The following is a 27777-nucleotide window of genomic DNA, read 5'->3' on the forward strand; positions in this document are numbered from 1 at the left end:
GTGGGGTCGGCGTGGGGTCGGTGTGAGGTCAGTGTGGGGGCGGTGTGGGTTTATGTGAGGTCGGTGTGGGGTCGGTGTGGGGTCGGCGTGGGGTCGGCGTGGGGTCGGTGTGGGGTCAGTGTGGGGTCAGTGTGGGGTCGGCGTGGGGTCAGCGTAGGGCGGTGGGCGGCCAAGGCTCGGGACGATGTTGTCATTCACAGTTGCATGCCGGCCCTGGGATCTAATCATGGAGTGCGGCACTGCTGGGACAGTGCCCCCCAAACCTCTGGGGCAATTTCCCAGAAAGTGGTTGTGCCCCCCGCCCCCCCGGTCAAAAATACCATTGTTCTCCATTAACGTGACCCGCAGGCACTGACATTGACATCCCCCAATTGTGTATATTCTTTGCCATTGATACCTTCAATGCTTCTTCCAAGTGGTGTTCAACATGGAGGAGTAATGATTCATCAGCAGAGGGAGGGCGGTCGGTGGAAATCAGCAGGAGGTTTCCTCGCTCCTGCTAGACCTGAGCTCATTGGGTCTGAAATCATTGTTGAGGACGCCCAGGGCCACTCCCTCCTGACTGTATACCACTGTGCCACCACCCACTGGTGGGTCTGTCCTTGCTGTGGGACAGGACATACCCAGGGATGGTGATAGAGGAGTCTGTGACATTGGCTGAAAGGTAAGATTCTGTGGGTATGACTCTGTCAGACTGTTGCTTGACGGGTCTGTGGGACAGCTCTCCCAATTTTGGCACAAGTCCCCGGATGTTAGAGAGGATGCTTCCCAGTGTCGACTGGGCTAGGTGTGCTGTTGTAGTGTCCAAAGCTGGCGCCGAGGTCAATGCCGGAGAGCCTGTTTGGTTTTATTATTAGTGTTTTACCTGATCTCTGATCTGATCCCCTATCTTCCATTGCTGTGTAACCCGGGGTTCCAGCAGCAGTTTATTCTGCTGGTGCTGTCTGCCCATATTGTTAGCTGCTTCAGAGTATCATACAGATCTCTGAGAAACCTATCCTGTGTGACCTCTTTAACTTGCTTTTCTGTCAGGACTGGTACTAGTTTATGGGATGGGGTCCTCATAAGTCTCCTTTTCATCAGTGCATGTGGGGAATGTCCCGTACTCTTAGAGAGACTGGCTCGGTGATTCATCAGTACTCGGGGAAAGATCCCATCCCATTTCTTCAGGGTATTTCAATCTTCTTTCTAAGCCTCTCTTTTAAGGTGGGTTTCTCCTTTCTATTGGACCTGACCGTCGGGGATTATAAGCCACATGCCATTTCCCCTGTATTCCGAACAGCTTTAGGGAAGCTTACATTACTACTCTGGTGAAATGACTCAGTTGATCTGATTCCATTATCAGGGGCAGTCCCCATCGAGGAAATACTTCTCGCACCAGAATCTTTGCAGTGACTACTGTGGTGGCCGCCCTACAAGGAAAAGCTTCTACCCATTTTGAAAAGACATCGATGAACACCAAGCAATATTTATTGCCTCTGCCTGAGGTGGGCAGTAGCCCTATGAAATCTATCTGTATAGACTGCCACGGCCCCTCTATCCACCTTGTGTGTGCTGAAGGGACGATTAAAGAGTTAAACGCGCTTTCTGCTAGCCAGGCAAAAAAATAAGATGATGCAACAAAAGTATCAGGTGCAACCCAGAACAATGGTGTAAGTTCCTGTTTTTCAGAACTAGGATCATGGGCCTGGGGAGTGGGTTCCTGTTGTTGGCAGGATGCAGGATTCATATGTTCATACTGGAATAATCAGCAAAGTTAAAATTGCACAATCTGTAACAAAGGGAAGATTGTCACATGGTAGAAAGACTAATCAATGATAATGTAAATGATGACTTTGCAAAAAATTCTGGATAAAGGTGCAACTCCTAAAGTGTTCAACGAGAACGTTTGGTAACGCATCCAGTTAAGGAACTAGTGGAGCCGTGTCTCCCTTGATCAAGCAATTCAATAAATCTTTTCTCCAGAACAGACCTGTATTGAGTGTCTTTGTCATTTTCCACATCAAATGGCGTAGTCTGGCAGGACACACCTGGCGAAAGACAAATGGATGTTTGCAGACCATCACGAGTGAGTATAATTTAAATACCACTCATAAATCCGATGTAATCTGCCATGAAACGTGTCAGTCGCCTGGGGTGCCCGAACTTGTGAGAAAGGTCTGTAATGGTGTAAAAGACTTGTGGGTAGTAAAGAACTCACAATAGTAATTATCAAAGTAGGATCGGCTTCGTAGGTTTGTAATTGCAGACTCTAGGTTCGAGGAAACCAGGTTAAAGGGGACAACGAACCACTAGAGGGGTGGCTGTACCAAACATGGATGTGCCAGATTGCTAGATTAGGGCTGGGACGTTCCCTGAGTAGGTATTTTGCCGACGACCAAAAAAAAAGTATATTTCCTATGTTAAGTGACAGGTGGGAACCCAAAGAAGACCCCACAAAACAGAAATTATAGTGGGATACAAAAAAAAATAAAAAGACGACCAAAGCAGGTTTGATGGTGGTCAGTCAATAAGCTTTGTTGAATGAAAATAGTTGTGTGGAAGTCTTCTTGAATGTAGACTATTTGAGGTGGGAATTAATGAATTTTTCATTTGTCTGAAAGCCAGTCTTTTAAAAGAGAAATGGTGTATCTGTATCTTTATTTTAGCTCTATCCACATTTTTCGGGCAGAGAGCTGAATGTTTTTAACACTTTGTAGTGTTGTCCCAGATATGGGAAGTTTAAGAAATGTGAAGAAGTTGAATTGTGTACCTCGAATTGAATGATATTTTATGTTAGAGACACAGATGTGGATGTCTTTTGATGATAAGTTACTGAGCAAGGAAATGCACAAAGGATGGGTTTGTTTAACAAAAGATACAACTTAAATTAAAAATGAATGGTCTCATTTTAAATCAATTAGAATCATCAGAAAGTGTTGTCTTTTCAATTTGGTTATTACACGCCGAGATGCCTAATTACTTGTTTAATAAAATCCACATAATCATTGATTACATTGGGTTGAAAAATAATAAATTTAGTCAAAAAATGAGATAAAGAATGGAGAAGGGAGAGTTTAATGCCTTTTAAAAAAAGCCTGCGTGGGTTTCTCGAGGCTACAGGCTGGGGGAAGCTCCGCCCTCATTTCCCTTTGTGTAGAATCTTATTTTAAATGACTTGAAAACTTCTCGTTCAGTAAAAGAAATTTAAATGTAAAGATCGGCAGTACAGTATTTGAATTGGGATTTTAAGATATTCTCCTTGAAAAGCCTTTTGGTTGTATTGGAAAATCTTGGGTTCGGCAAACTTTTTAAAAGAAATAATACTAAACAGATTAGGGAAAAAACATGCACTAAAAAGTTTGGAAACAATCTAAAAATGCCATTCTCTCTGATAAGAGACAGAAATGCTAGAGGACAGAATAAGACCCATAGCTTACTTTTGAACCCAACAATAACCAGTAGCCACGGGCTTGTCCAGATGCGTGGCTGACCTCGACTGCGCCATATGGGCAGTCAAGGTCAGCGAATCTGTCGTAGTGACAGGCGAAATTGTCCTAGACACCAAACACACTCTGGTCGAAATGTTGAATATTGGAAAGGTCTGGGCCATCTCCAATGTCCGCCGAGCGAAGTGGGAAGCCGTTCTACTGCCCCACGATGAATTAGTAAGGATAGTCAGAGACACTGGGGAAAACCCGGCAGAAGGAATCCTCACTGGAGGGGTGCCTCACGAGTGTAATGCATTAGAATGTAAAGATTCCCCAGGGAATGTGAATGAGGTAGCTCTCGAAAAGCCAGATTTCACCTGGTATGTGGATGGATCCCGACGGTACGTCGATGGCCACCCACGTACGGGATGGGCCGTATTAAACCAGCATTGCGAGGTCGTGATGCAGGGAGCTTTGGATGGAGGCCTTTCGGCCCAAGAAGCAGAATTAACTGCACTGACGTTAGCCTTATTACTGGCAGACGGAAAGACAGTGAATATATATACATACAGAGAGTAGGTATGCCTTTGGGGTGGTACGTGACTTTATGGTAGCATGGGGAAGGAGAGAGTTTGTTACCTCTGGCAGCGAGGCCATCAAACACGATGAACGTATAAAATTACTATTAGTAAACCAGCTCAAGCAGCAGTGATAAAGGTAAAGACCCATCAACAAGTAATGGACGAAGCACAGCGTGGAAATGCGGCTGCGGTCAATGCCTCTCGAGAAGCGACCACATCCGCAGACATAAAGAGATAGTCAGTCTGTAGCATTACCACAGAGGAGGACATAAAGACAGTTAAACTGCACGCAGATATGAACGAGGAAGAAAGAGCAGAATGGGAGAGGAGGGGAGGATCACCTGGTATACACTCCGTGTGGAGAAAGGATAGAAAGGTGTTGGCCCCTTCCTGCTTTCGGCAAATGATCATAGAGTTATACCACAGCATTAACCATGCTGGCCATAACGCCATGATATCCAATATCTCACGGGATTGGTGGTGCCTGGGAATGTGAGCGATATTGCTAAGCATTGTCAGCACTGTGTTACATGCACCCAACATAATCCGGGAAAAGCGATAAAAATAATCATGGCACACCAACCCTGCCCACGGGGACCATGGGAAAACATACAGCTTGATTTTACTGGGCCCCCAATAAACTCCAGGGGAAGGAGGTACTGCTTGGTGATTATTGATCAGTTTACAAGGTGCGTGGAAGCATTCACCACCCATAATTGCACCACAACCACCGGTAGCCTGTATACTAGCGGAAGAGGTAATTCCTAGATATGGGATTCCCATTCAGATAGATTCAGACTAAGGGACTCATTTCACAGGAAAGGTAATGAAGGAAACTTGTAGAATACGGAACATTAAGCAGAAATTCCACACCCCATACCATCCCCAGAGTTCGAGGTCGAAAGAATGAACAGAGCCCTCAAAACCTCCCTGAGTAAAACAATCCAGGGAACCGGACAGGCATGGCCGGAACTCCTGCCCACCATATGGATGAGACTGCGTGCTGCACCGAAATGCACAACAGGACTCACCCTTTGGGAACGAATGACTGGACGACCAATGAAACTCCCTGAGGGAATAGTTACAGGAGGAGCAGTGTTAGGACCTTTATGCGACAGAATTAGGAAGTATGTGATGGAACTGAGTAGACAGTTGAAAGGTATGCAACAGGAAGTGCGAGATAAACAGGAAGAGGAAGACGAGGATAAAGGAACAAAACCCCTGGTGGTAGTACCCGAGGTTGGGGCAAGGGTAATGGTTCGGGTAATCCCTGAATAACCTGGATTCGCGTCTCAATGGAGCGGAACCGATGAGGTACTGATTAGCGGAGACACATATGCATGTGTAAATATGAAAGGTGACGGCCGATGGAAATATTGGTCCGAGCTGAAAGAATATCAGGAATGGAGAAATGCATTGATAGATGGACTTGTTGGGGGACTAGGATTAATATTTGCAATATTGGGGTACTTGCCATAATAAAATGGATCTGGAAAAGGTCACATGCCCCGAGAAACGGTTCAAACAATCCTGTAGAAATAAAAATGGTAAGATTCTAACTAAAAACCTGGAATATCCGGGATGTGTTTTATCAACAAAATGTATATCAACGTGATCACCACGGCCCTTATAATTCAACAAGGACAAGACAGATACTAGTAGCCCATCACACGCCCCAGAGGGAAGTACAAGTTGTGACAATCATACAGGAGAGGGAACAATGTTCCTGTGTAAGAGGAGAACTCCAAGGTGCCCTCACATAACAATGGGGGCCAAAGGGGGGGTTATTAATGAAATACACGAAGAAAAAAATACACTTTGGCATATGTCAGAAGATAATCGCAATATTTCTAAATCTGACTGAGCTAACGATCCCCAGTTTCTGCAGGTAAGAAAAAAATCAGCATGTATAAAAATCTGACACTGCGGGCCTTAGATGGACCTGAGTCTAAGACCCTGAGGTTTATCACATTAAAAGAGAAGGTTAGACGAAAAAGGGAGATATTAGAAATGATGGGCGCGGGATATACGGCGGGAGTAGCAACAGTAAACACTACAGATCTCCAGATGGTCGAAGAGCAGGTTGACACACTCACCCAAACGAGAATTATTACAAGTGGCCCATACACTAAGGGATCATGCCAAGACAATTAACTTAATAAACAAGAAACAAAAGTACTATTTCGAAAATCGACGAAACATCATGGTATGCGTCGGGTATGGAGCATGGATGATAAGTACAGTAGAACATAAGTTAGAACAGCTACAAAATGGGGAGGTCCCAGATTGAGTAAAATCAAACAGACGTCTTTGAAATCAGGCGAAACAGCAAAGCATGGGTTTCTAAAACTACATGTGTAACTGGTCATCAGAATATAATCGGATTTGTACTGTCTATACCACAATATGCTGTGATCAAGGGAAACCTCCTGTATAAAGTTGACAATATAGGAGAAATAAGAAACCAAACATGGGTCAGATACCACAAACTGCACCAATACATTATTAAGAAGGGAGATGATACCAATGGCGTGTGCATTAAAGATTGTTATCAGAATAACCAGGTCGTTTTGTGCCAAGATCATCCCAAATTTGATCAAGATGACTGTGGATACAGCCGCACAGAAGGATGTGTCCTGAGCATAACCCCGCTGATGCTGGATTTCGAGACAACAGCAGCACCACGAAGTAATGGGCAATGGCACTAACTTGACTGTGGGAGGAGTAACGCACTGCCCCATCACTACCACTGACATTTCCTTCACGACCAGAGAAAAGGTTAATATTATGGGGCACATTATATCCCCAGAATTAAAAGAAGAAACTACCAGTGGAAAGGTGGTCGACACTATAAAGGTGGGGTACGAGGGATTCGAAGAGCCTCAAGGAAAACCCATTCCCAAACTAAGAGAGGAGCAGACAGTGTTGGAGAAGAGTTTCCGTGAGCAATGAGAAATATATCATCCTGGTGAAAAAGATTGTTACGCTGCAAAAGGATACCAAGAAAGTGTTGGCCAATGGAATTTTGGACTTAATGTTCATGTAGTCCCTTGGATAAGAATTATATCACATGTATGAGTGATAGTGCAGATGTTGATTGTACTTATGTTACTGTTTGAATGGTGCTTTCGATGTCGGAGGAGAAGTTTGAAAGCACTGGTAAAAGCCACTCAGAAAGACGAAAGGAAGAATTTGCTGAAAGTAAGTAACAGGGCAGACAATCCAAATCAACATGAATACCTGAGATGAGTCGCGAGTGTCCCAATCCTATTGCCTGATCAACAAAATTGGGGCGGTAGACACACGAGTCTAGTAAGGGAACAAAAAAAAGATTGGTCATGGTGGGTTAATTGAATAACCATCTGACCAAAAGCGGGGTGAGGGGAGCAGGATTGAAGAGCCGATTAAAGAGTTAAACGCGCTTTATGCTAGTCAGGCAAAAAAAAAATGATGTCGCAAAATTATCATGTGCAACCCAAAACAATGGTGCAAGTTCCTGTTATTCACAACTAGGATCTTGGGTCTAGGGAGCGGGTTCCTGTTCTTGGAAGGATGCTGGATTCATCTATTCATACAGGAACAATCAGCAAAGTTAAAATTAAACAATCTGTATTAAAGCAAAAATTGTCACAGAGCAGAAAGACTGACCAATGATAATGTAAATGATGACTTTGCAAAGAATTCTGTATAAAAGAGCAACTGCTAAAGTGTTCGACGAGAACGTTTGGTAAGGCATCCAGTTAAGGAACTAGTGTAGCCGTGTCTCCCTTGATCGAGCAATTAAACAATTCTTTTCTCCACAACAGACCTGTGTTGTGTGTCTTTATCAGAATCCAAATCATGTGCCAACAGAGCATTTCTCCGGTGGTTGTCTGGATAGTTTGCGGCACATACCAGACAATTCTGACAATAATCTCTTACATCCCTTCTAAGCCCGGGCCACCATCCCACGGCTTCTACTTTATTCCACGTCATTTCTGGCCCTGGATATCCAGTCCCCGGACCCCCATGCACTAGTTGCAAGAATTATTCCCTGCACTGCCCTGCCACACTCCAACTATCTCCCTTAGAGAACATTGACTGCTTTACTACTATATCTGCAGCTCTCAATGATTCTGCTACAGATTTCCTGTCTATCTTGTCCCAAATCGCTGCTCTAAGATCTGCATCCCGTAGCTGAGTCTGTTTTAATTCCACGGCAATAGTGCTTCTTTGGGCTCTCTCTGCCTGTTACAATCATAATCTCTCCATACTAATATGGATCCCAAGGTGTCCCTTCTCCTGTCTTGTTTTGGCCAGTGTGTCTGCTTTCCTATTCCCTTTCCACTTGGGCTCTGTCTTAGAGTGTGCTTTGAACTCTTGGATGCAGTAATCCTTCTGGTCGCTACCCGTGATGTCCAAGATGACTTTTAACAATGGAGCTGTCACCAACGGTTTCGCGTCTGAGGATTAAACCATCGCCTAGCCCATATGGCTAAATACTCAATCGTGGCCCCCCCGATCTGGGGGACGCAGCAAACATTTACAAAGCCCTTTTTTTGTGTTTTTTCTTTTGTGTTTTTGTTTTTATTTTAAAGTTTTTTTTGGGGCACTAAAATCATATATATATTTTTTTCTCCAAGTGCCCCCTACAAAAGGGGAGGGGGACACTAAAAAAAACACTGGCAATTAAAACAAATTAAACTTTAAAACATAAAATCAAATTAAAATTTGATTGCTGGGCGTGATGATGCACTCCAGTCCCTCCGGTGCCCAGCTCTCGCAGAAGGCCGCGAGCGTAACGGTGGACACCGCGTGCTCCATCTCCAAGGACACCCTGGTGCGGATGTACGCGCGGAAGAGAGGCAGGCAGTCAGGATGAATGACCCCCTCGACCGCCCGCTGCCTGGACCGGCTGATGGCACCCTTGGCCGTGCCCAGGAGCAGTCCTACGAGGAGGCCCTCGGACCTACCCGCTCCCCTCCACACAGGGTGCCCAAAGATCAGGAGTGTGGGACTGAAGTGCAGCCAGAATTTCAGGAGCAGCCCCTTTAAATAATAATACAGGGGCTGCAACCTCGTGCATTCGGTAAAAACATGGAACACGGACTCTTCCAGTCCGTAGAAATTGCAGGCGGCCTGGGAGCCCGTGAACCGGCTTGAAAATTTATTGCACGGCACTGCTCCATGCACCACCCTCCAGGCCAAGTCCCCGATAAATACTGGGAGGAGTCCCGGGTAGAGTGCCCTCCGGACGGCAAGGTGGTACGCCATGGCGTGTCCGGACGGCAGGCGAGGATGGCAAAGTTGAGAGTGTGCAGGAGCAGCCCGTACAGGAAACCCCTCCGCGCGGAACTGAAAGGCATGGAGGGGATTTCCCCGAGGCGGCTCAAGTTGTGAGGCGCCGGCTCCCGAGGGAGGTTCCGGGGTTTGGCACCGATGAGGAATTCCGTCCGGACGGGGGTCAGTTCGGACGGGTTCTCCACACGTGCTTGAGCCTCCTCGATGCACCTAACGGAGTCAGGGCCCAGAGATGTTTAGCGACTCGATAACATCGTCCGCGTGGCGGACGTTGGCAGAATTTAGGTGCCGCGCCAGCGTGTCTGGCGCCATCCAGCCCGCTCCTCTGCCATCGAGCATGTCCCTGACCCTGGTCACCTCACCAGCCACAGCGCTCTCGTCCAACCGCCACCTAAAACCTCGGTCGTGGAGGTACGGATTCGGCTCCTGCAGGACGGCTGCCACTCCAGCCGGTGGAGAGCTGCACTTGGTGGAGACTTTGTTCCAGACCCTGGTGAGTTCCTTGTAAAAGACAGGCAGCTCCTGGAAGGCAGCCCTGACGCCCCCCAAGCTCACAAACAGGAGCTGTGTGTCGTAGTTGAGGCCGTGCTGCTGGCGGAAGAAGTACGTCGCTAGAGCACGCCACCTGGGAGGGGGATCGACGTAAAGGTATCTCTGCAGGGTCTGAAGACGGAAAGTCGCGAGCTGGGTGCTGACGCACACCAACGACTGACCGCCTTCCCCAAGTGGGATACTCAAGACCGCGGCAGAGACCCTGTGCTTCCTGTTGTTCCAGAAGAAGTCCACCAGCTTCTTCTGTATCTTGGTGACAAACGCAGGGGGAGGGGTCAAAGTGACCAGCCGGTACCACAACATGGCAGCCACCAGCTGGTTTATGACTGGCGCTCGACCCCTGTAGGACAGCACTCGGAGCAGTCCTGTCCAGTACCCCAGGCGAGCGGCGACCTTGGCCTCCAGCTCTTGCCAGTTCGCCGGCCAGGCTTCCTCGTCGGGGCTAAGGTAGACTCCCAGATAGAGGAGATGGGTTGTGCTCCAGGCAAAAGGCCTGAGCTCCTCCGGCAGGGAGTCCACCCGCCACTGACTCACCAGGAGTCCGGAACATTTCTCCCAGCTGATCCTGGCGGAGGATGCGGCCGAGTAAATCTCCTGGCACTCACGCATCCTCCGCAGGTCAGCCGGATTCTCTACGGCGAGGAGCACGTCATCGGCGAAAGCCGAGAGGACGACCTCATCACCCGGCCCTTGCAGAGCCAGTCCCGTCAACCTCGTCCGCAGGAGGCACAGGAAAGGCTCCACGCAGATGGCATATAACTGGCCGGACATGGGGCATCCCTGGCGCACCCCTCTCCCAAAGCGAAGGTGCGCCGTCAAGGACCCGTTAACCTTAATCAGACATTCCGCGGCGGCATACAAAAGTCGAATCTGGGCGACGAAATGCGTCCCGAACCCGAAAGCGCGCAGAGTTCCGAACAGATAGTCGTGATCCACCCTGTCGAACGCCTTCTCTTCGTCGAGAGATAGGAACGCGACCGACAGACCAGCCTCCTGGGAACAATGGATGAGGTCCCGGACCATGAATGTTATCGTGGATTGTCCGGCCCGGGACCGTGTAGGACTGGTCGGGGTGGATCATGTGGTCCAGCACGGCGCCAAGGCGAGCAGACATCACCCTGGCGAAGATTTTGTATTCCGTGCTGAGGAAGGAGACCGGGCGCCAGTTCTTAAGGAGGCGGAGATCGCCCTTCTTAGGCAGCAGGACGATGACTGCCCTGCATCAAGAGAGGGGCATCTCCCTGGTCGCCAGACTTTCCCCCAGGACCCGTGCGTAGTCGCCCCCCCAGGACGTCCCAGAACGCTCTGTGGAACTCCACGGTCAGCCCGTCCAGCCCCGGGGCTTTTCCCCTCGAGAGCCGGGAGAGGGCGCCGGTCAGCTCCGCCAGGCTTAGCGGAGCTTCCAGCTTTTCGGAGCCCTCCGGGCTGACCTTCGGCAGGTCCTCCCACAAAACTCTGCGCGCTTCCTCGCTGGACGGCTCCGGAGAGAACAGAGCCCCGTAATATTCACGGGCCCTGTTGTTGACGCCCTCCGGATCCGAGATGAGAGAGCCGTCGTCGGCCAGCAGCGTCAAGAGCTGCTTACGGACACTCTGTCTTTTTTCCAGCGAGGAGAAGAAGGGGGAGCCGCGGTCCAGATCCCGCAGGAACCGGATCCGCGACCTCATGAACGTGCCTCGGGACCCGACGAGCTGCAGATCCTTCAGCGCGGCCTTCTTTGCTTCGTACACCATCCGCAGGGCCGGGTCCTCAACGACTTGACCGAGACGGGACTCCAGGTCGAGCACCTCTTTTTCTAGGCATCTGACCCTGGCCGCCCGCCTCTTGTTCGACCCCCTCGCGTGCTCTTGACAGAAGACGCGGACATGAGCCTGGCCCACTTACCACCATAGCCTCAAGGAGGGGAAGCCCCCTGCTTCCTTCTCCAGTCGGCCCAGAAACGACGGAACGAGTCCTGGAACCGCACGTCCTCCAGCAGCCGGTTGTTAAAATGCCAGTACACGGACCCCGTCCTCGCGCGGAGCGAAGCGAGCTCCGCCCACACCAGGTGGCCGCCGGGACGCAGGAAACGTACGCCCGAGACACATAAAGGCGGTTGACTCTTGACCATCCTACTCCAGGCCTCACCCAAGTAAAGGCGCTGGAGTCGGGATGGAGATTTCGCCAGACGTCCACCAAGTCGAAGGACTCGACCAGGTCCCTCAACTTCTCCATCGCCGACATGCTCTGCGGGGCACCGGAGCGGTCCCTCGCCTCGAGGGTGCAGTTAAAATCCCCCCCCGAGGACAATGCAGTCGCCGACGTCGACGGAGCCAAGAAGAGCGGAAACTTCTTCGAAGAAGCGCGTTTGCTGCGGGCCGGGCTGAGGGGCGTACACGTTCACGAGATGGAGCGGCACGTCCCCCAGGCGAACCGTTACGTGCAGCAAGCGGCCTGGCACGGGCTCCTGGACCCCCAAGATCTCCGGCTGGAAATGCGGGGCCAACAAGATGGCCACCCCACAAGAAGTGGTAGTGAGGTGGCTCATGCGGACCTCTCCTTGCCATTCCAGGAGCCACGTGGCTTCATCTCCCGGAACGGTGTGGGTTTCTTGCAGGAAGCACACTGCATATTTCCCCTCCCGCAGGAGCGAAAAATTGTTAAATCTACGGCGTGCCCCTCTGCCGCCGTTGATGTTGAGGCTGGCTCTGGTTATCTTCATGACAAAAGCATAGTGCAACCTCTACCTAACCTATTGTGGGGAGGGAGTGGAGTCGTTTGTTGACCTCCACTCCTTCAGCAGCCCAGCGAGGAACCTTTTGAGCCGGCGCAGCTCAAGGCCTTGCGCCTTTGATAAGGGCCCGCCCGCGGCCATGGTTTTAGTGGCGGCGCGGACGGACGCGATGAGCAGCCCCGGCTCGGACCATTTTTCACGGGCCAGATGGGCTCGGTTGCGGCGACCCTGGCTCTGGGCCAAAAAGTCCCGGAGTTCCTTTACAGGAATGAGGGGGGACTCAGCGGCAGGCACGAGGAGATACACCGCCTCACTGGCGATGGACTCGAGATCTTCTCGATCGTCCCCCACCGAGTCCCCATCCTCCTCCGGGAGGTCGCCGCCAGTAGCCAGCCCGTCGACCGCACGAGTTACGACAAATGGCCCGGCCGCTCCATCTGACCCTGGCTCTGCCCCGATCCCACCCCCAGGATCATCGGCAGAGGAATCCCCACTGGGCTCTTTTAAAAGTGGTGCTGGGTCAGGAAGTGACAGCGGAAGGGGTTCCTCCTCCGCCCCAGGAACCGGGGAACACGGAGAGACCTGGCCAAAGTAATTCTCCAGGTCCTCCAAGTACCCCAGCTCCAAAGTAGGGGGCGAGGGTTGGTGGTCTTCTCCCTCCCCACCGCCACCCCCCAGCCCAGCGTGAACAGAATCGTTAAAATTGTTCATATTTTCCGTTTCTTCCGGGATGAGCGACTCCCGGGGGAAGTTGGTTCATAGCTGGGCGGGCTCAGATTCGGCCTTTTCGGCCCCGCCCGCCTCAGTCCCCGGGACGCTCGACCCGGCGGCAACGCATTCCTCCGCTGGCCCCACGCCCTCCACGACAGGCAGATCTTCCACGCCATCCCCGGGAGACAGAGGCTGGGCAGCCTCGACTGCCTCACCCTCCCCGGGGACAGATTCCTCCTGCCTACGGCACAGTTTGGGGGCGCTGTTGAGGGACGCGGGACACGCGGCGGGCACCGACTCCTCCGCGGAGGGATGTTGTTCCCCCTCCACCTCATTGGAGCGGCGCCTCCTTTTGTTCCTGGTAGGGCGCGGAGGCAGGGAGACCTCCATGTATGCCGAGGCCTCCCTCTCCACTCCCCCCTTTTTCTTATCTTGCCCGTGCCCGAACCCCTCTGCGGTATTGGTCAAGGGCTCGGGCACGGGCTCAGGGCACCCCGCGCTCGCTGGTGACGGGGTTGGCTGAGCGCGGTAAACAAATTGTCTGGCGCACTGAGGGGACCCGCCTCGAGATGTTTCACCTTCTTCCACGCCTTCCTTCCGTTCGTACGCTCTCCTTCCTCCCCGCCGGAGGCCGTGAAAACAAACGCCCCCGACGATGCCTGCGTACCTACGGCTCCTGGAACGCGGACGCTACTAGGGGGAGGGGTGGCGCCGGTGCCAGCCTTGGCCGCCTTCGCTGGTTTGGCGGCCTTGGAGGCGGGGCAGTTCTTGCGAACGTGCCCCACCTCCCTGAAGGCATGGCACCGCACGCCGTCCGACGTCCAAAAGACGCGGTAGACAGTCCCCTCGTGCACCACATTAAAACTTCCCTCCGTCGTCTCCTCCTGCGCCAGCCGGACAAAAAGCTGGCGGCGGAAGGAGAACACGTGGCGCAGGCTGCTCTCCCTGGGGCCGAGCGGTATGGGGTTGATCCCCGACCTTACCTCCTCCAGTTGGTGTAGGTGAGGGAGGAGGAGCCCAGCGGGAACAAAGGGCGGGACATTAGAAATGATGACCCTCTGCGCGATGGCCTCAAGAAGCTCCACCGGCAGGAACGTCCCGCCCACCGTGAGCCCCTTTTCGAGGGACAGGGACACCACCCGCTCCGACCCGAGGAAGAATACAGCCTTCCCAGACATCTTGGAGGCTGCGACAATGGCCGAGGGGCCGATTACCCCAGCCATAGCCCGCACGCACTCCTCGATGCTCATTGTGGGGTGAGTGTAGCTCTTGACCCCGTGTTGTTTTTGTTATGAGTCTGAATGGTGGCAGGGCAGCAGGAGGCACAGGAGGCGCCATGGATGTGGACACCACCTGCGCGTACATCTTAGCTGGCCCTGCCACCGGTGTGGATGGGGTCGCCATCACGGGGTCTCTTTAAGGGCTGCACCCACCCCAAAGTCACAGGCCTTAATGTTCTTTAATTGGCCTCGTTGGTGTTTTGAGCAGAGGGAGCTCTTAATGGGGCACACCTCTCCCCTAGTTAACGAATGGGGAGGGGCCTTGCTCCCTCTGCTCAGTTGTCTTAATTAACTTTAATTTAAGGAGGAAAGGGGCTCTCAGAGAGAGAGGGGAGAGACAGAGAGAGTGACAGAGAGAGAGAGCGGGCGGGTGGGGGGGGTGGGAAAGAGGGAAGCTGCGAGGGCAGATCTCCCCTCACAGCGATGGGTGGGCATTTTTCTGGGGTGCACTCCCCAGATGATGGAAAAAAAACAAGACATAGTCCTTGGTGATGGTCTTCGGGTGGGGGGAGAAGATGTCTTCACCTGGGGTAGCTGGAGCCACCCAGGCACACACTCCCAACGATGTTTAATAGGGTAATTAATGATTCTTCAGCCAGGTAGCTCCAGCTATCCCAGGCTAGGCAATGGGGGAGGGGTGCTTCAGTGGTGTGTGGGGCCTAGCTGAAAGCAAGACCCCCACACACACTTCCACACACACACACCCCCGCGATGTTCCGGCCCTCGAGATGGTCTTCATTCCTCCCCCCACCGATACAACAAAGTCTTTCGGGGAATGCACCAAAACACACCCACCTGTTGAAGATTGTAGAAATGGCTCTCCCTCCTTCCACACTGGATGGTGGTTTCTCAGGTTGTTCTTTTCCCCCTCTCTCCAACTCTCTGTAGTAGTAATAAGTTGATAAATTTTCTGCTCTCCTCCTCGCCCTCTGGACGTAGTAAGCCAGCCCCCTCCTCCTCTTCCTGCGCTGGTCTCAGGGTTCATTCTAGGCCTTCCAGGGAGGAGCAAAGCAGGGAGTTCCTTCTCTCACAGCAGCACAGCTCCAACTGAATAGGCCATGCCTCCAAAGCTTCACAATTGGTCCACAGAACTCTTTTGGGAGGAACCAAAACATTAATTCTAATATCGTGTCCCCCCGATCTGGGGGGAACACCAAACATTTACAAGGCCCTTTTTTTGGTGTTTTTTTAAAAAGTTTTTTTGGGCAGTAAAATCATATATTTTTCCTCCAAGTGCCCCCTATAAAAGGGGAGGGAGACACTAAAAACACCGGCAATTAAAACAAATTAAAGTTTAAAACATAAAATCAAATTAAAATTTGTTTGCCGGGCGTGATGATGCACTCCAGTCCCTCCGGTGCCCACCTCTCACGGAAGGCCGCGAGCGTACCGGTGAACACCGCGTGCTCCATCTCCAAGGACACCCTGGCGCGGATGTACGCGCGGAAGAGAGGCAGGCAGTCAGGTTGAACGACCCCCTCGACCGCCCGCTGCCTGGACCAGCTGATGGCACCCTTGGCCGTGCCCAGGAGCAGTCCTACGAGGAGGCCCTCGGACCTACCCGGATCCCTCCGCACAGGGTGCCCAAAGATCAGGAGTGTGGGACTGAAGTGCAGCCAGAATTTCAGGAGCAGTCCCTTTAAATAGTAAAACACGGGCTGCAACCTCGTGCATTGAATAAAAACATGGAACACGGACTCTTCCAGACCGCAGAAATTGCAGGCGGCCTGGGAGCCCGTGAACCGGCTTAACAATTTATTGCACGGCACTGCTCCGTGCACCACCCTCCAGGCCAAGTCCCTGATAAATACTGGGAGGATTCCCGCGTAGAATGCCCTCCATCGGGGACCTCTGCCTCCTCCGGATGGCAAGATGGTACGCCATGACGTATCCGGGCGGCAGGCGAGTATGGCAAAGTTGAGAGTGTGCAGGAGCAACCCGTACAGGAAACCCCTCCGCGCGGAACTGAAAAGCACGGAGGGATTTCCTCGAGGCGGCTCAAGTTGTGAGGCGCCGGCTCCCGAGGGAGGAGCCTGGGTTTGGCGCCGATGAGGAATTCCGTCCGGACGGGGGTCAGTTCGGACGGGATTTCCCCACGTGCTTGAGCCTCCTCGATGCACCTAACGGAGTTGGGGCCCAGAGCTGTTTTTAGCAACTCGATGTCATCGGCCGCGCGGCGGACGTTGGCAGAATTTAGGCGCCGCGCCAGCATGTCTGGCGCCATCCAGCCCGCTCCTCCACCATCGAGCAGGTCCCTGACCCTGGTCACCTCACCAGCCACAGCCCTCTCGTCCGACCACCACCTAAAACCTTGGTCGTGGAGGTACGGATTCCCGAGCAGCGGCTCCTGCAGGACAGCCGCCACTCCAGCCGGTGAAGAGCTGCGCTTGGTGGAGACTTTGTTCCAGACCCTGGTGAGTTCCTTGTAAAAGACAGGCAACTCCTGGAAGGTGGTCCTGATGCCCCCTAAGCTCACAAACAGGAGCTGCGTGTCAGAGTTGAGGCCATGCTGCTGGCGGAAGAAGTACGTCGCCAGAGCACGCCACCTGGGAGGGGGCTCGACGTAAAGGTATCTCTGCAGAGTCTGAAGAGAGAAGGTCGCGAGCTGGGTGCTGACGCACACCAACGACTGACCGCCCTCCCCAAGCGGGAAACTCAAGACCGCGGCAGAGACCCAGTGCTTCCTGTTGTTCCAGAAGAAGTCCACCAGCTTCTTCTGTATCTTGGTGACAAACGCAGGGGGAGGGGTCAAAGTGACCAGCCGGTACCACAACATGGCGGCCACCAGCTGGTTTATGACTAGCGCTCGACCCCTGTAGGACAGCACTCGGAGCAGTCCTGTCCAGCGCCCTAGGCGAGCGGTGACCTTGGCCTCCAGCTCTTGCCAGTTCGCCGGCCAGGCTTCCTCGTCGGGGCTAAGGTAGACTCCCAGATAGAGGAGATGGGTTGTGCTCCAGGCAAAAGGCCTGAGCTCCTCCAGCAGGGAGTCCACCCGCCACTGACCCACCCGGAGTCCGGAATATTTCTCCCAGTTGATCCTGGCGGAGGATGCGGCTGAGTAAATCTCCTGGCACTCACGCATCCTCCGCAGGTCAGCAGGATCCTCTACTGCGAGGAGCACGTCATCGGCGTAAGCCGAGAGGATGACCTCCACGCCCGGCCCTTGCAGAGCCAGTCCCGTCAACCTCGTATGCAGGAGGCGCAGGAAAGGCTCCATGCAGATGGCATATAACTAGCCGGACATGGGGCATCCCTGGCGCACCCCTCTCTCAAAGCGAAGGGGCGCCGTCAAGGATCCGTTAACCTTTATCAGACACTTCGCGGCAGCATACAAAAGTCGGATCCGGGCGACGAAATGCGTCCCGAACCCGAAAGCGCGCAGAGTTCCGAACAGATCGTCGTGATCCACCCTGTCGAACGCCTTCTCTTGGTCAAGAGATAGGAAGGCGACTGACAGACCAGCCTCCTGGGAATGATGGATGAGGTCCCGGACCAGATGGATGTTATCGTGGATTGTCCGACCCGGGACCGTGTAGGACTGGTCGGGGTGGATCATGTGGTCCAGCACGGCACCAAGGCGAGCAGACATCGCCCTGGCGAAGATTTTGTAGTCCGTGCTGAGGAGGGAGACCGGGCGCCAGTTCTTAAGGAGGCGGAGATCGCCCTTCTTAGGCAGCAGGACGATGACTGCCCTGCGCCAAGAGAGGGGCATCTCCCCGGTCGCAGACTTTCCCCCAGGACCCGCGCATAGTCGCCCCCCAGGACGTCCCAGAACGCCCTGTGGAACTCCACGGTCAGCCCATCCAGCCCTGAGGTTTTTCCCCTCGAGAGCCGGGCGAGGGCGCCGGTCAGCTCTGCCAGGCTTCGCGGAGCATCCAGATTTTCGGCGCCCTCCATGCCAACCCTCGGCAGGTCCTCCATCAAAACTCTAAGCGCTTCCTCGCTGGATGGCTCCGGAGAGAACAGAGCCCCGTAATATTCACGGGCTCTTTTGTTGACGCCCTCCGGATCCGAGACGAGAGAGCCATCGTCTGCCAGCAGCGTCAAGAGCTGCTCACGGACACTCTGTCTTTTTTCCAGCGAGTAGAAGAAGGGGGAGCCGCGGTCCAGATCCCGCAGGAACCGGATCCGCGACCTCACGAATGCGCCTCGGGACCCAACGAGCTGCAGGTCGTTCAGCGCGGCCTTCTTCGCTTCGTACACCTTCCGCAGGGCCGGGTCCTCGACTACTTGACTGAGACGGGACTCTAGGTCGAGCACCTCTTTTTCTCGGCACCCGACCCTGGTCGCCCGCCTCTTGGTCGACCCCCAAGCGTATTCTTGACAGTAGACACGGATGTGAGCCTTGCCCTCGTCCCACCATAGCCTCAAGGAGGGGAAGTCCCCCTGCTTCCTTCTCCAGTCGGCCCAGAAACGACGGAACGAGTCCTAGAGCCGCACGTCCTCCAGCAGCTGGTTGTTAAAATGCCAGTACGCGGACCCCGTCCTCGCGCGGAGCGAAGTGAGCTCCACCCACACCAGGTGGTGGTCTGAACATGGCACCGGTCGCATGGAGGCCGCCGGGACGCAGGAAACGTACGCCCCAGACACGTAAAGGCGGTCGACTCTGGACCATCCTACTCCAGGCCTCACCCAAGTAAAGGCGCTGGAGTCGGGGTGGAGATTTCGCCAGACGTCCACCAAGTCAAAAGACCCGACCAGGTCCCTCAACTTCTCGATCGCCATCATGCTCTGCGGGGCACAGGAGCAGTCCCTCGCCTCGAGGGTGCAGTTAAAATCCCCCCCGAGGACAATGCAGTCGCCGACGTCGACGGAGCCAAGAAGAGCGGACACTTCTTCGAAGAAGCGCGTTTGCTGCGGGCCGGGCTGAGGGGCGTACACGTTCACGCGATGGAGCGGCACGTCCCACAGGCGAACCGTGACGTGCAGCAAGCGGCCTGGCATGGGCTCCTCGACCCCCAAGATCTCCAGCTGAAAATGCGGGGCCAACAAGATGGCCACCCCACAAGAAGTGGCAGTGAGGTGGCTCATGCGGACCTCTCCTTGCCATTCCAGGAGCCACGTGGCTTCATCTCCCGGAACGGTGTAGGTTTCTTGCAGGAAGCACACCGCATATTTCCCCTCCCGCAGGAGCGAAAAATTGTTAAATCTACGGCGTATCTCTCTGCCGCCATTGATGTTGAGGCTGGCTCTGGTTATCTTCATGACAAAAGCATAGTGCAACCTCTACCTAACCCATTGTTGGTGGGGGGAGTGGAGTCGTTTTTTGACCTTCACTCCCTCAGCAGCCCAGCGAGGAACCCTGTGAGCCGGCGCAGCTCAAGGCTTTGCGCCTTTGATAAGGGTCCGCCCGCGACCATGGTTTTAGCGGCGGTGCGGACGGACGCGATGAGCAGCCCTGGCTCGGACCATTTTTCCCAGGCCAGATGGGCTCGGTTGCGGCGACGCTGGCTCTGGGCCAAAAAGTCCCGGAGTTCCTTCACAGGAATGAGGGGGGACTCAGCGGCGGGCGCGAGGAGATCCACCGCCTCACTGGCGATGGACTCTAGATCTTCTCCCTCGTCCCCCACCGAGTCCCTGTCCCCCTCCGGGAGGTCGCCGCCACCAGCCGGCCGTCGACCACACAAGGTACGGCAAACAGCCCGGCCGCTCCATCCGACCCTGGCTCTGCCCCGATCCCACCCCCAGGATCGTCGACAGAGGAGTCCCCACTGGGCTCATTTAAAAGCGGTGCTGGGTCAGGAAGCGACAGTGGAAGGGGTTTCTCCTCCGCCCCAGGAACCGGGGAAACCGGAGAGACCCGGTCAAAGAAATGTTCCAGGTCCTCCAATTCCCCCAGCTCCAAAGTACGGGGCGAGGGTTGGTGTTCTTCCCCCTCCCAGCCACCACCCCCCGGCCCAGCGTGTACAGAATCATTAAAATTGTTGACACTTTGTCATTCTTCCGTGTCGAGCGACTCCCGGGGGAAGTTGGTTAATGACTGGGCGTGCTCAGGTTCGGCCTTTTCGGCCCCGCCCACCTCAGTCCCCGGGACGCTCGACCCAACGGCAATTCATTCCTCCACTGGCCCCACGCACCCCACGACAGGCAGATGTTCCATGCCATCCCCAGGATACAGAGGCTGGGCAGCCTCGACTGCCCCACCCTCCCAGGGGACAGATTCCTCTCGCCTACGGCGCAGTTTGAGGGTGCTGGTGGGGGACGTGGGACACGCGGCGGGCACCGACTCCTCCGCGGAGGGATGTTGTTCCCCCTGCGCCTCATGGGAGCGGCGCCACCTTTTGTTCCTGGGGGCACGCGGAGGCAGGGAGACCTACATGTCTGCTGAGGCCTCCCGCTCCACTCCCCCCTTTTTCTTTTCTTGCCCCCTCTGCGGTAATGGTCAAGGGCTCGGGCACGGGCTCAGGGCACCCCGCGCTCGCCGGTGACAGGGCTGGGCTGAGCGTGGTGATCAGACTGTCTGGCGCACTGAGGGGACCTGCCCCGAGATGTTTCGGCTTCCTCCACGCCTTCTTTCCGGCCGGACGCTCTCCCTCCCCCCCGCCGGAGGCCGTGAAAACAAAGGCCTTCGACGATGCTCGCGAACCTACGGCTACCGGTACGCAGGTGCAACTAGGGGGAGGGGCGGCGGCGGCGCCAGCCTTGGCCGCCTTCGGTGGTTTGGCGGCCTTGGAGGCGGGGCAGTTTTTGCGAACGTGCCCCACCTCCCTGCAGGCATGGCACCACATGCCATCCGACGTCCAGAAGACGCGGTAAGCAGTCCCCTCATGCACCACATTAAATGATCCCTCCGTCGTCTCCTCCCGCGCCAGTCGGACAAAAAGCTGGCGGCGGAAGGAGAACACGTGGCGCAGGCTGTTCTCCCTGAGGCTGAGCGGTATGGGGTTAATCCCTGACCTTACCTCCCCCAGTTGGTGTCGGTGAGGGAGGAGGAGCTCAGCGGGAACAAAGGGCGGGACGTTGGAAAGGATGACCCTCTGCGTGGTGGCCTCGAGAGGGTCCACCGGCAGGAATGTCCCACCCACCGTGAGCCCATTTTCAAGGTTAGGGACATCGCCCGCTCCGACCCCAGGAAGAACACTGCCCTCCCAGACACTCATTGTGGGGTGAGTGTAGCTCTTGATCCCTTGTTTCTTTGTTATTAGTCTGAATGGTGGCAGGGCAGCAGGAGGCGCAGGAGGCGCCGTGGATGTGGGCGCCGCCTGCGCATATGTCTTTGCTGGCCCTGCCACCGGCGTGGATGGGGTCGCCATCACGGGGTCCCTTTAAGGGCTACACCCACCCCAAAGTCACAGGCCTTAATGGTCTTAAATGGCCTCGTTGGTGTTTGAACAGAGGGAGCTCTGAAAGAGGCACACTTCTCCCCTAGTTGACGATTGGGGAGGGGCCTTGCTTCCTCTGCTCAGTTGTCTTGAAATTGATTTTTCCAATTCGGAGAAAGGAGCTCTCAGAGAGAGAGGGGTGAGACAGAGAGAGTGACAGAGAAAGAGTGAGGTGGGGGGGGTGGGAAAGAGGGAAGCTGTGAGGGCAGGTCTCCCCTCACAGTGATGGGTGGGTGCATCCCCAGATGGTAAGCAAAAAACAAAGATTTTGGGATGGTCTTCGGGTGGGGGGAGAAGATGTCTTCACCTGGGGCAGCTGGAGCCACCCAGGCACAGCACTCCCAACGATGTTAATTGGGGCCTCAATGAGTCTTCGGCCAGGTAGCTCCAGCTATCCCTTCTAGGCAATGGGGGAGGGGTGCTTCAGTTGTGTGTGGGGCCGAGTTGTGGGCAAGACGCCCACATACACTTTCACACACACACGATGTTCCGGCCTCGAAATGGTCTTCCTTCCTCCCCCCACCGATACAACAAAGTCTTTAGGGGAATGGACCAAAATACACCCACCTTTTGATGATGAAGTCTTTCCCTCCTTCCACACTGGATCGTTGTTGTTCTTTTCCCCCTCTCTCCAACTCTCTGCAGCAGTAATAATGATGTTGAATTTTCTGCTCTCCTCCTCTCCCTCTGCATGAATTGGCATTGTAGTAAGCCCATTCCTCCTCTTCCTGGGCTGTTTCACAGGGCTCACAAAGGTCTTCCAGGCAGGAGCAACAGCAGGGAGCTCCTTCTCTCACTGCAGCACAGCTCTAAGTGAACAGGCCGCGCCTCCAACAGCTCCACCCTTTCCCACAGAACTCTTTTTGGGAGGAAACTAAAACATTAAATCGTGTCCCCCCGATCTGGGCGCACACCAAACATTTTCAAGCACTTTTTTTTGTGTTTTTTTTGTTTTGTTATTTTGTGGGGTTTTTTTGGTTTTTTTTGTGCACTAAAATCATATTTTTTTTCCTCCAAGTGCCCCCTATAAAATGGGAGGGGGACACTAAAAAAACCGGCAATTAAAACAAATTAAACTTTGGTTGCCGGGCGTTATGATGCACTCCAGGCCCTCCGGTACCCACTTCTCGCGGAAGACCGCGAGCGTACCGGTGGACACCGCATGCTCCATCTCCAAGGACGCCCTGGTGCTGATGTATGCGCGGAAAAGAGGCAGGCAGTCAGGCTGAACGACCCCCTCGACCGCCCGCTGCCTGGACCAGCTGATGGCACCCTTGGCCGTGCCCAAGAGCAGTCCTACGAGGAGGCCCTCGGACCTACCCGCTCCCCTCCGCACAGGGTGCCCAAAGATCAGGAGTGTGGGACTGAAGTGCAGCCAGAATTTCAAGAGCAGCCCCTTTAAATAATAAAACAGGGGCTGCAACCTCGTGCATTCGATAAAAACATGGAACACGGACTCTTCCAGACCGCAGAAATTGCAGGCGGCCTGGGAGCCCGTGAACCGGCTTAAAAATTTATTGCACGGCACTGCTCCGTGCACCACCCTCCAGGCTAAGTCCCCAATAAATAGTGGGAGGACTCCCGCATAGAGTGCCCTCCATCGGAGACCCCCGCCTCCTCCGGACGGCAAGATGGTACGCCATGGCGTGTCCGGACGGCAGCCGAGGATGGCAAAGTTGAGAGTGTGCTGGAGCAGCCCGTACAGGAAACCCCTCCGCGCGGAACTGAAGGACACGGAGGGTATTTCCTCGAGGCGGCTCACGTTGTGAGGCGCCGGTTCCCGAGGGAGGTTCTGGGATTTGGCGCCGATGAGGAATTCCGTCCGGATGGGGGTCAGTTCGGACGGGATCTCCCCATGTGCTTGAGCCTCCTCGATGCACGTAACGGAGTCAGGGCTCAGAGCTGTTTTTAGCGACTCGATGGCATCGGCCGCGTGGCGGACGTCGAACGAATTTAGGCGCCGCGCCAGCGTGTCTGGCGCCATCCATCCCGCTCCTCCACCATCGAGCTGGTCCCTGACCCTGGTCACCTAACCAGCCACAGCCCTCTCGTCCGACTGCCACCTAAAACCTCGGTCGTGGAGGTACGGATTCCCAAGCAGCAGCTCCTGCAGGACAGCCGCCACTCCAGCCGGTGGAGAGCTGCACTTGGTGGAGACTTTGTTCCAGACCCTGGTGAGTTCCTTGTAAAAGACAGGCAGCTCCCGGAGGGCGGTTCTGACTCCCCCAACACTCACAAACAGGAGCTGTGTGTCGTAGTTAAGGCCGTGCTGCTTGCTGAAGAAATACGTCGCCAGAGCACGCCACCTAGGATGGGGCTCGACGTAAAGGTATCTGTGCAGGGTCTGAAGACGGAAAGTCACGAGCTGGGCGCTGACGCACACCAATGACTGACCGCCCTCCCCAAGCGGGAGACTCAAGACCGCGGCAGAAACCCAGTGCTTCCTGTTGTTCCAGAAGAAGTCCACCAGCTTCTGTTTGGTGACAAACGCAGGGGGAGGGGTCAAAGTGACCAGCTGGTACCACAGCATGGCAGCCACCAGCTGGTTTATGATTAGCGCTCGACCCCTGTAGGACAGCACTCGGAGCAGTCCTGTCCAGCGCCCTAGGCGAGCGGCGACCTTGGCCTCCAGCTCTTGCCAGTTCGCCGGGCAGGCTTCCTCGTCGGGGCTAAGGTAGACTCACAGATAAAGGAGATGGGTCATGCTCCAGGCAAAAGGCCTGAGCTCCTCCGGCAGGGAGTCCACCCGCCACTGACCCACCAAGAGTCCGGAACATTTTTCCCAGTTGATCCTGGCGGAGGATATGGCCGAGTAAATCTCCTGGCACTCACGCATCCTCCGCAGGTCAGCGGGATCCTCTACCACGAGGAGCACGTCATCGGCGTAAGCCGAGAGGACGACCTCCATGTCCGGCCCTTGCAGAGCCAGTCCCGTCAACCTCGTCCGCAGGAGGTGCAGGAAAGGCTCCACGCAGATGGCATATAACTTGCCGGACATGGGGCATCCGTGGCGCATCCCTCTCCCAAAGCGAAGGGGCGCCGTCAAGGACCCGTTGATCTTAATCAGACACTCCGCGGTGGCGTACAAAAGTCGGATCTGGGCGACGAAATGTGTCCCGAACCCAAAAGCGCACAGAGTCCTGAACAGATAGTCGTGATCCACCCTGTCGAACGCCTTCTCTTGGTCGAGCGATAGGAAGGCGATCGACAGACCAGCCTCCTGGGAATGATGGATGAGGTCCCGGACCAGATGGATGTTATCGTGGATTGTCCGGCCCAGGACTGTGTAGGACTGGTCGGGTTGGATCATGTGGTCCAGCACGGCGCCAAGGCGAGCAGACATCGCCCTGGCGAAGATTTTGTAGTCCGTGCTGAGGAGGGAGACCGGGCGCCAGTTCTTAATGAGGCAGAGATCGCCCTTCTTAGGCAGCAGGACGATGACTGCCCTGCGCCAAGAGAGGGGCATCTCCCCGGTCGCCAGACTTTCCCCCAGGACCCGCGAGTAGTCACCCCCCCAGAACACCCTGTGGAACTCCACGGTCAGCCCGTCCAGCCCCGGGGATTTTCCGCTCGAGAGCCAGGCGAGGGCACCGGTCAGCTCCGCCAGGCTTAGCGGAGCTTCCAGATTTTCTGCGCCCTCCGGGCTGACCTTCAGCAGGTCCTCCCACAAAACTCTGCGTGCTTCCTCGCTGGACGGCTCCAGAGAGAACAGAGCCCTGTAATATTCACGGGCCCTGTTGTTGACGCACTCCGGATCCGAGACAAGAGAGCCGTCGTCGGCCAGCAGCGTCAAGAGCTGCTTACGGACACTTTGTCTTTTTTCCAGCGAGTAGAAGAAGGGGGAGCCACGGTCCAGATCCCGCAGGAGCCGGATCCGCGACATCACGAAAGTGCCTCGGGACCCGACGAGCTGCAGGTCCTTCAGCGCGGCCTTCTTCGCTTTGTACACCGTCCGCAGGGCTGGGTCCTCGACGACTTGACCGAGACGGGACGCCAGGTCGAGCACCTCTTTTTCTAGGCGCCCGACTCTGGCCGCCCGCCTCTTGGTCGACCCCCTCGCGTACTCTTGACAGAAGACGCGGACGTGAGCCTTGCCCACGTCCCACCATAGCCTCAAGGAGGGGAAGCCCTCCTGCTTCTTTCTCCAGTCGGCCCAGAAACGACGGAATGAGTCCTGGAACCGCCCGTCCTCCAGCAGCTGGTTGTTAAAATGCCAGTACGCGGACCCCGTCCTCGCGCGGAGCGAAGCGAGCTCCGCCCACACCAGGTGGTGGTCCAAATACGGGCACCGGCCGCATGGAGGCCGCCGGGAAGCAGGAAACGTATGCTCGAGACACGTAAAGGCGGTCGATTCTGACCATCCTACTCCAGGCCTCACCCAAGTAAAAGTGCGGGAGTCGGGGTGGAGATTTCGCCAGACGTCCACCAAGTCTAAGGAACCTGACCAGGTCCCTCAACTTCTCGATCGCCTTCATGCTCTGCGGGGCACCGGAGCGGTCCCTCGCCTCAAGGGTGCAGTTAAAATCCCCCCCGATGACAATGCAGTCGCCGACGTCGACGGAGCCAAGAAGAGCGGAGACTTCTTCAAAGAAGCGCGCTTGCTGCGGGCCGGGCTGAGGGGCGTACACATACACGAGATGGTCTTCACGAGATGGAACGGCATGTCCCCCAGGCAAACCATGACGTGCAGCAAGCAGCCTGGCACAGGCTCCTCGACTCCCAAGATCTCCGGCTGAAAATGCGGAGCCAGCAAGATGGCCACCCCACAAGAAGTGGCGGTGCGGTGACTCATGCGGACCTCTAGTTGCCATTCCAGGAGCCATGTGGCTTCGTCTCCCAGAACGGTGTGGGTTTCTTGCAGGAAGCACACCGCATATTTCCCCTCCCGCAGGAGCGAAAAATTGTTAAATCAACGGTGTGCCTCTCTGCCGCCGTTGATGTTGAGGCTGGCTATGGTTATCTTCATGACAAAAGCATAGTGCAACCTCTACCTAAACTATTGTGGGGGGGTAGTGGAGTCGCTTGTTGACCTCCACTCCATCAGCAGCCCAGCGAGGAACCCTTTGAGCCGGAGCAGCTCAAGGCCTTGCGCCTTTGATAAAGGCCCGCTCGCGGCCATGGTTTTAGCGGCGGCCCGGATGGACGCGATGAGCAGCCCCGGCTCGGACCATTTGTCCCGGGCCAGATGGGCTCGGTTGCAGCAACCCTGGCTCTGGGCCAAAATGTCCCGGAGTTCCTTTACAGGAATAAGGGGGGACTCAGCAGCGGGCTCGAAGAGATCCACCGCCTCACTGGCGATGGACTCTAGATCTTCTCGCTCGTCCCCCACCGAGTCCCCGTCTCACTCCGGGAGGTCGCGGCCAGCAGCCGGCCCGTCGACCGCACGAGGTATGGCAAACGGCCCGGCCGCTCCATCCGACCCTGGCTCTGCCCTGATCCCACCCCCAGGATCGTCGGCAGAGGGGTCCCCACTGGGCTCTTTTCAAAGCGGTGCTGGGTCAGGAAGCAAGAGCGGAAGGGGTTCCTCCTCCGCCCCAGGAACCGGGGAAATCGGAGAGACCCGGTCAAACAAATGTTCCAGGTCCTCCAATTCCCCCAGCTCCAAAGTAGGGGGTGAGGGTTGGTGTTCTTCCCCCTCCCCGCCACCACCCTCCGGCCCAGCGTGTGGATGTATATTACATTTTTTTCAATTTCATTTTCTTCCGAGTCATGCAAGTCCCGGGGTAAGTTGGTTAATAGCTGGGCGGGCTCAGATTTGGCCTTTTCGGCCCCGCCCGCCTCAGTCCCCGGGAAGCTCGACCCGGCAGCTACGCATTCCTCCGCTGGCCCCACGCCCCCCACGACAGGCAGATCTTCCACGCCAATCCCCGGAAGGCAGAGGTTGGGCAGCCTCGACTGCCCCACCCTCCCCGGGGACAGAATCCTCTC

At 55.2% G+C, this 27777-nt stretch overlaps 1 protein-coding gene across 1 annotated transcript in view; it reads left to right on the forward strand.

The window, feature by feature from the left end:
* The first annotated feature begins 7122 nt into the window (after positions 1 to 7122).
* LOC139278151 (probable G-protein coupled receptor 139) overlaps positions 7123 to 27777 on the forward strand; it is a 66248-nt gene continuing 45593 nt past the window's right edge. Inside the window, exon 1 of the mRNA XM_070896808.1 lies at positions 7123 to 7192. Within this exon, the coding sequence (XP_070752909.1) occupies positions 7123 to 7192 (70 nt within the window). The remainder of the gene's footprint in view (positions 7193 to 27777) is intronic.

Source organism: Pristiophorus japonicus, chromosome 13, assembly GCF_044704955.1.
Source record: "Pristiophorus japonicus isolate sPriJap1 chromosome 13, sPriJap1.hap1, whole genome shotgun sequence".
NCBI lineage: Eukaryota > Metazoa > Chordata > Chondrichthyes > Pristiophoridae > Pristiophorus > Pristiophorus japonicus.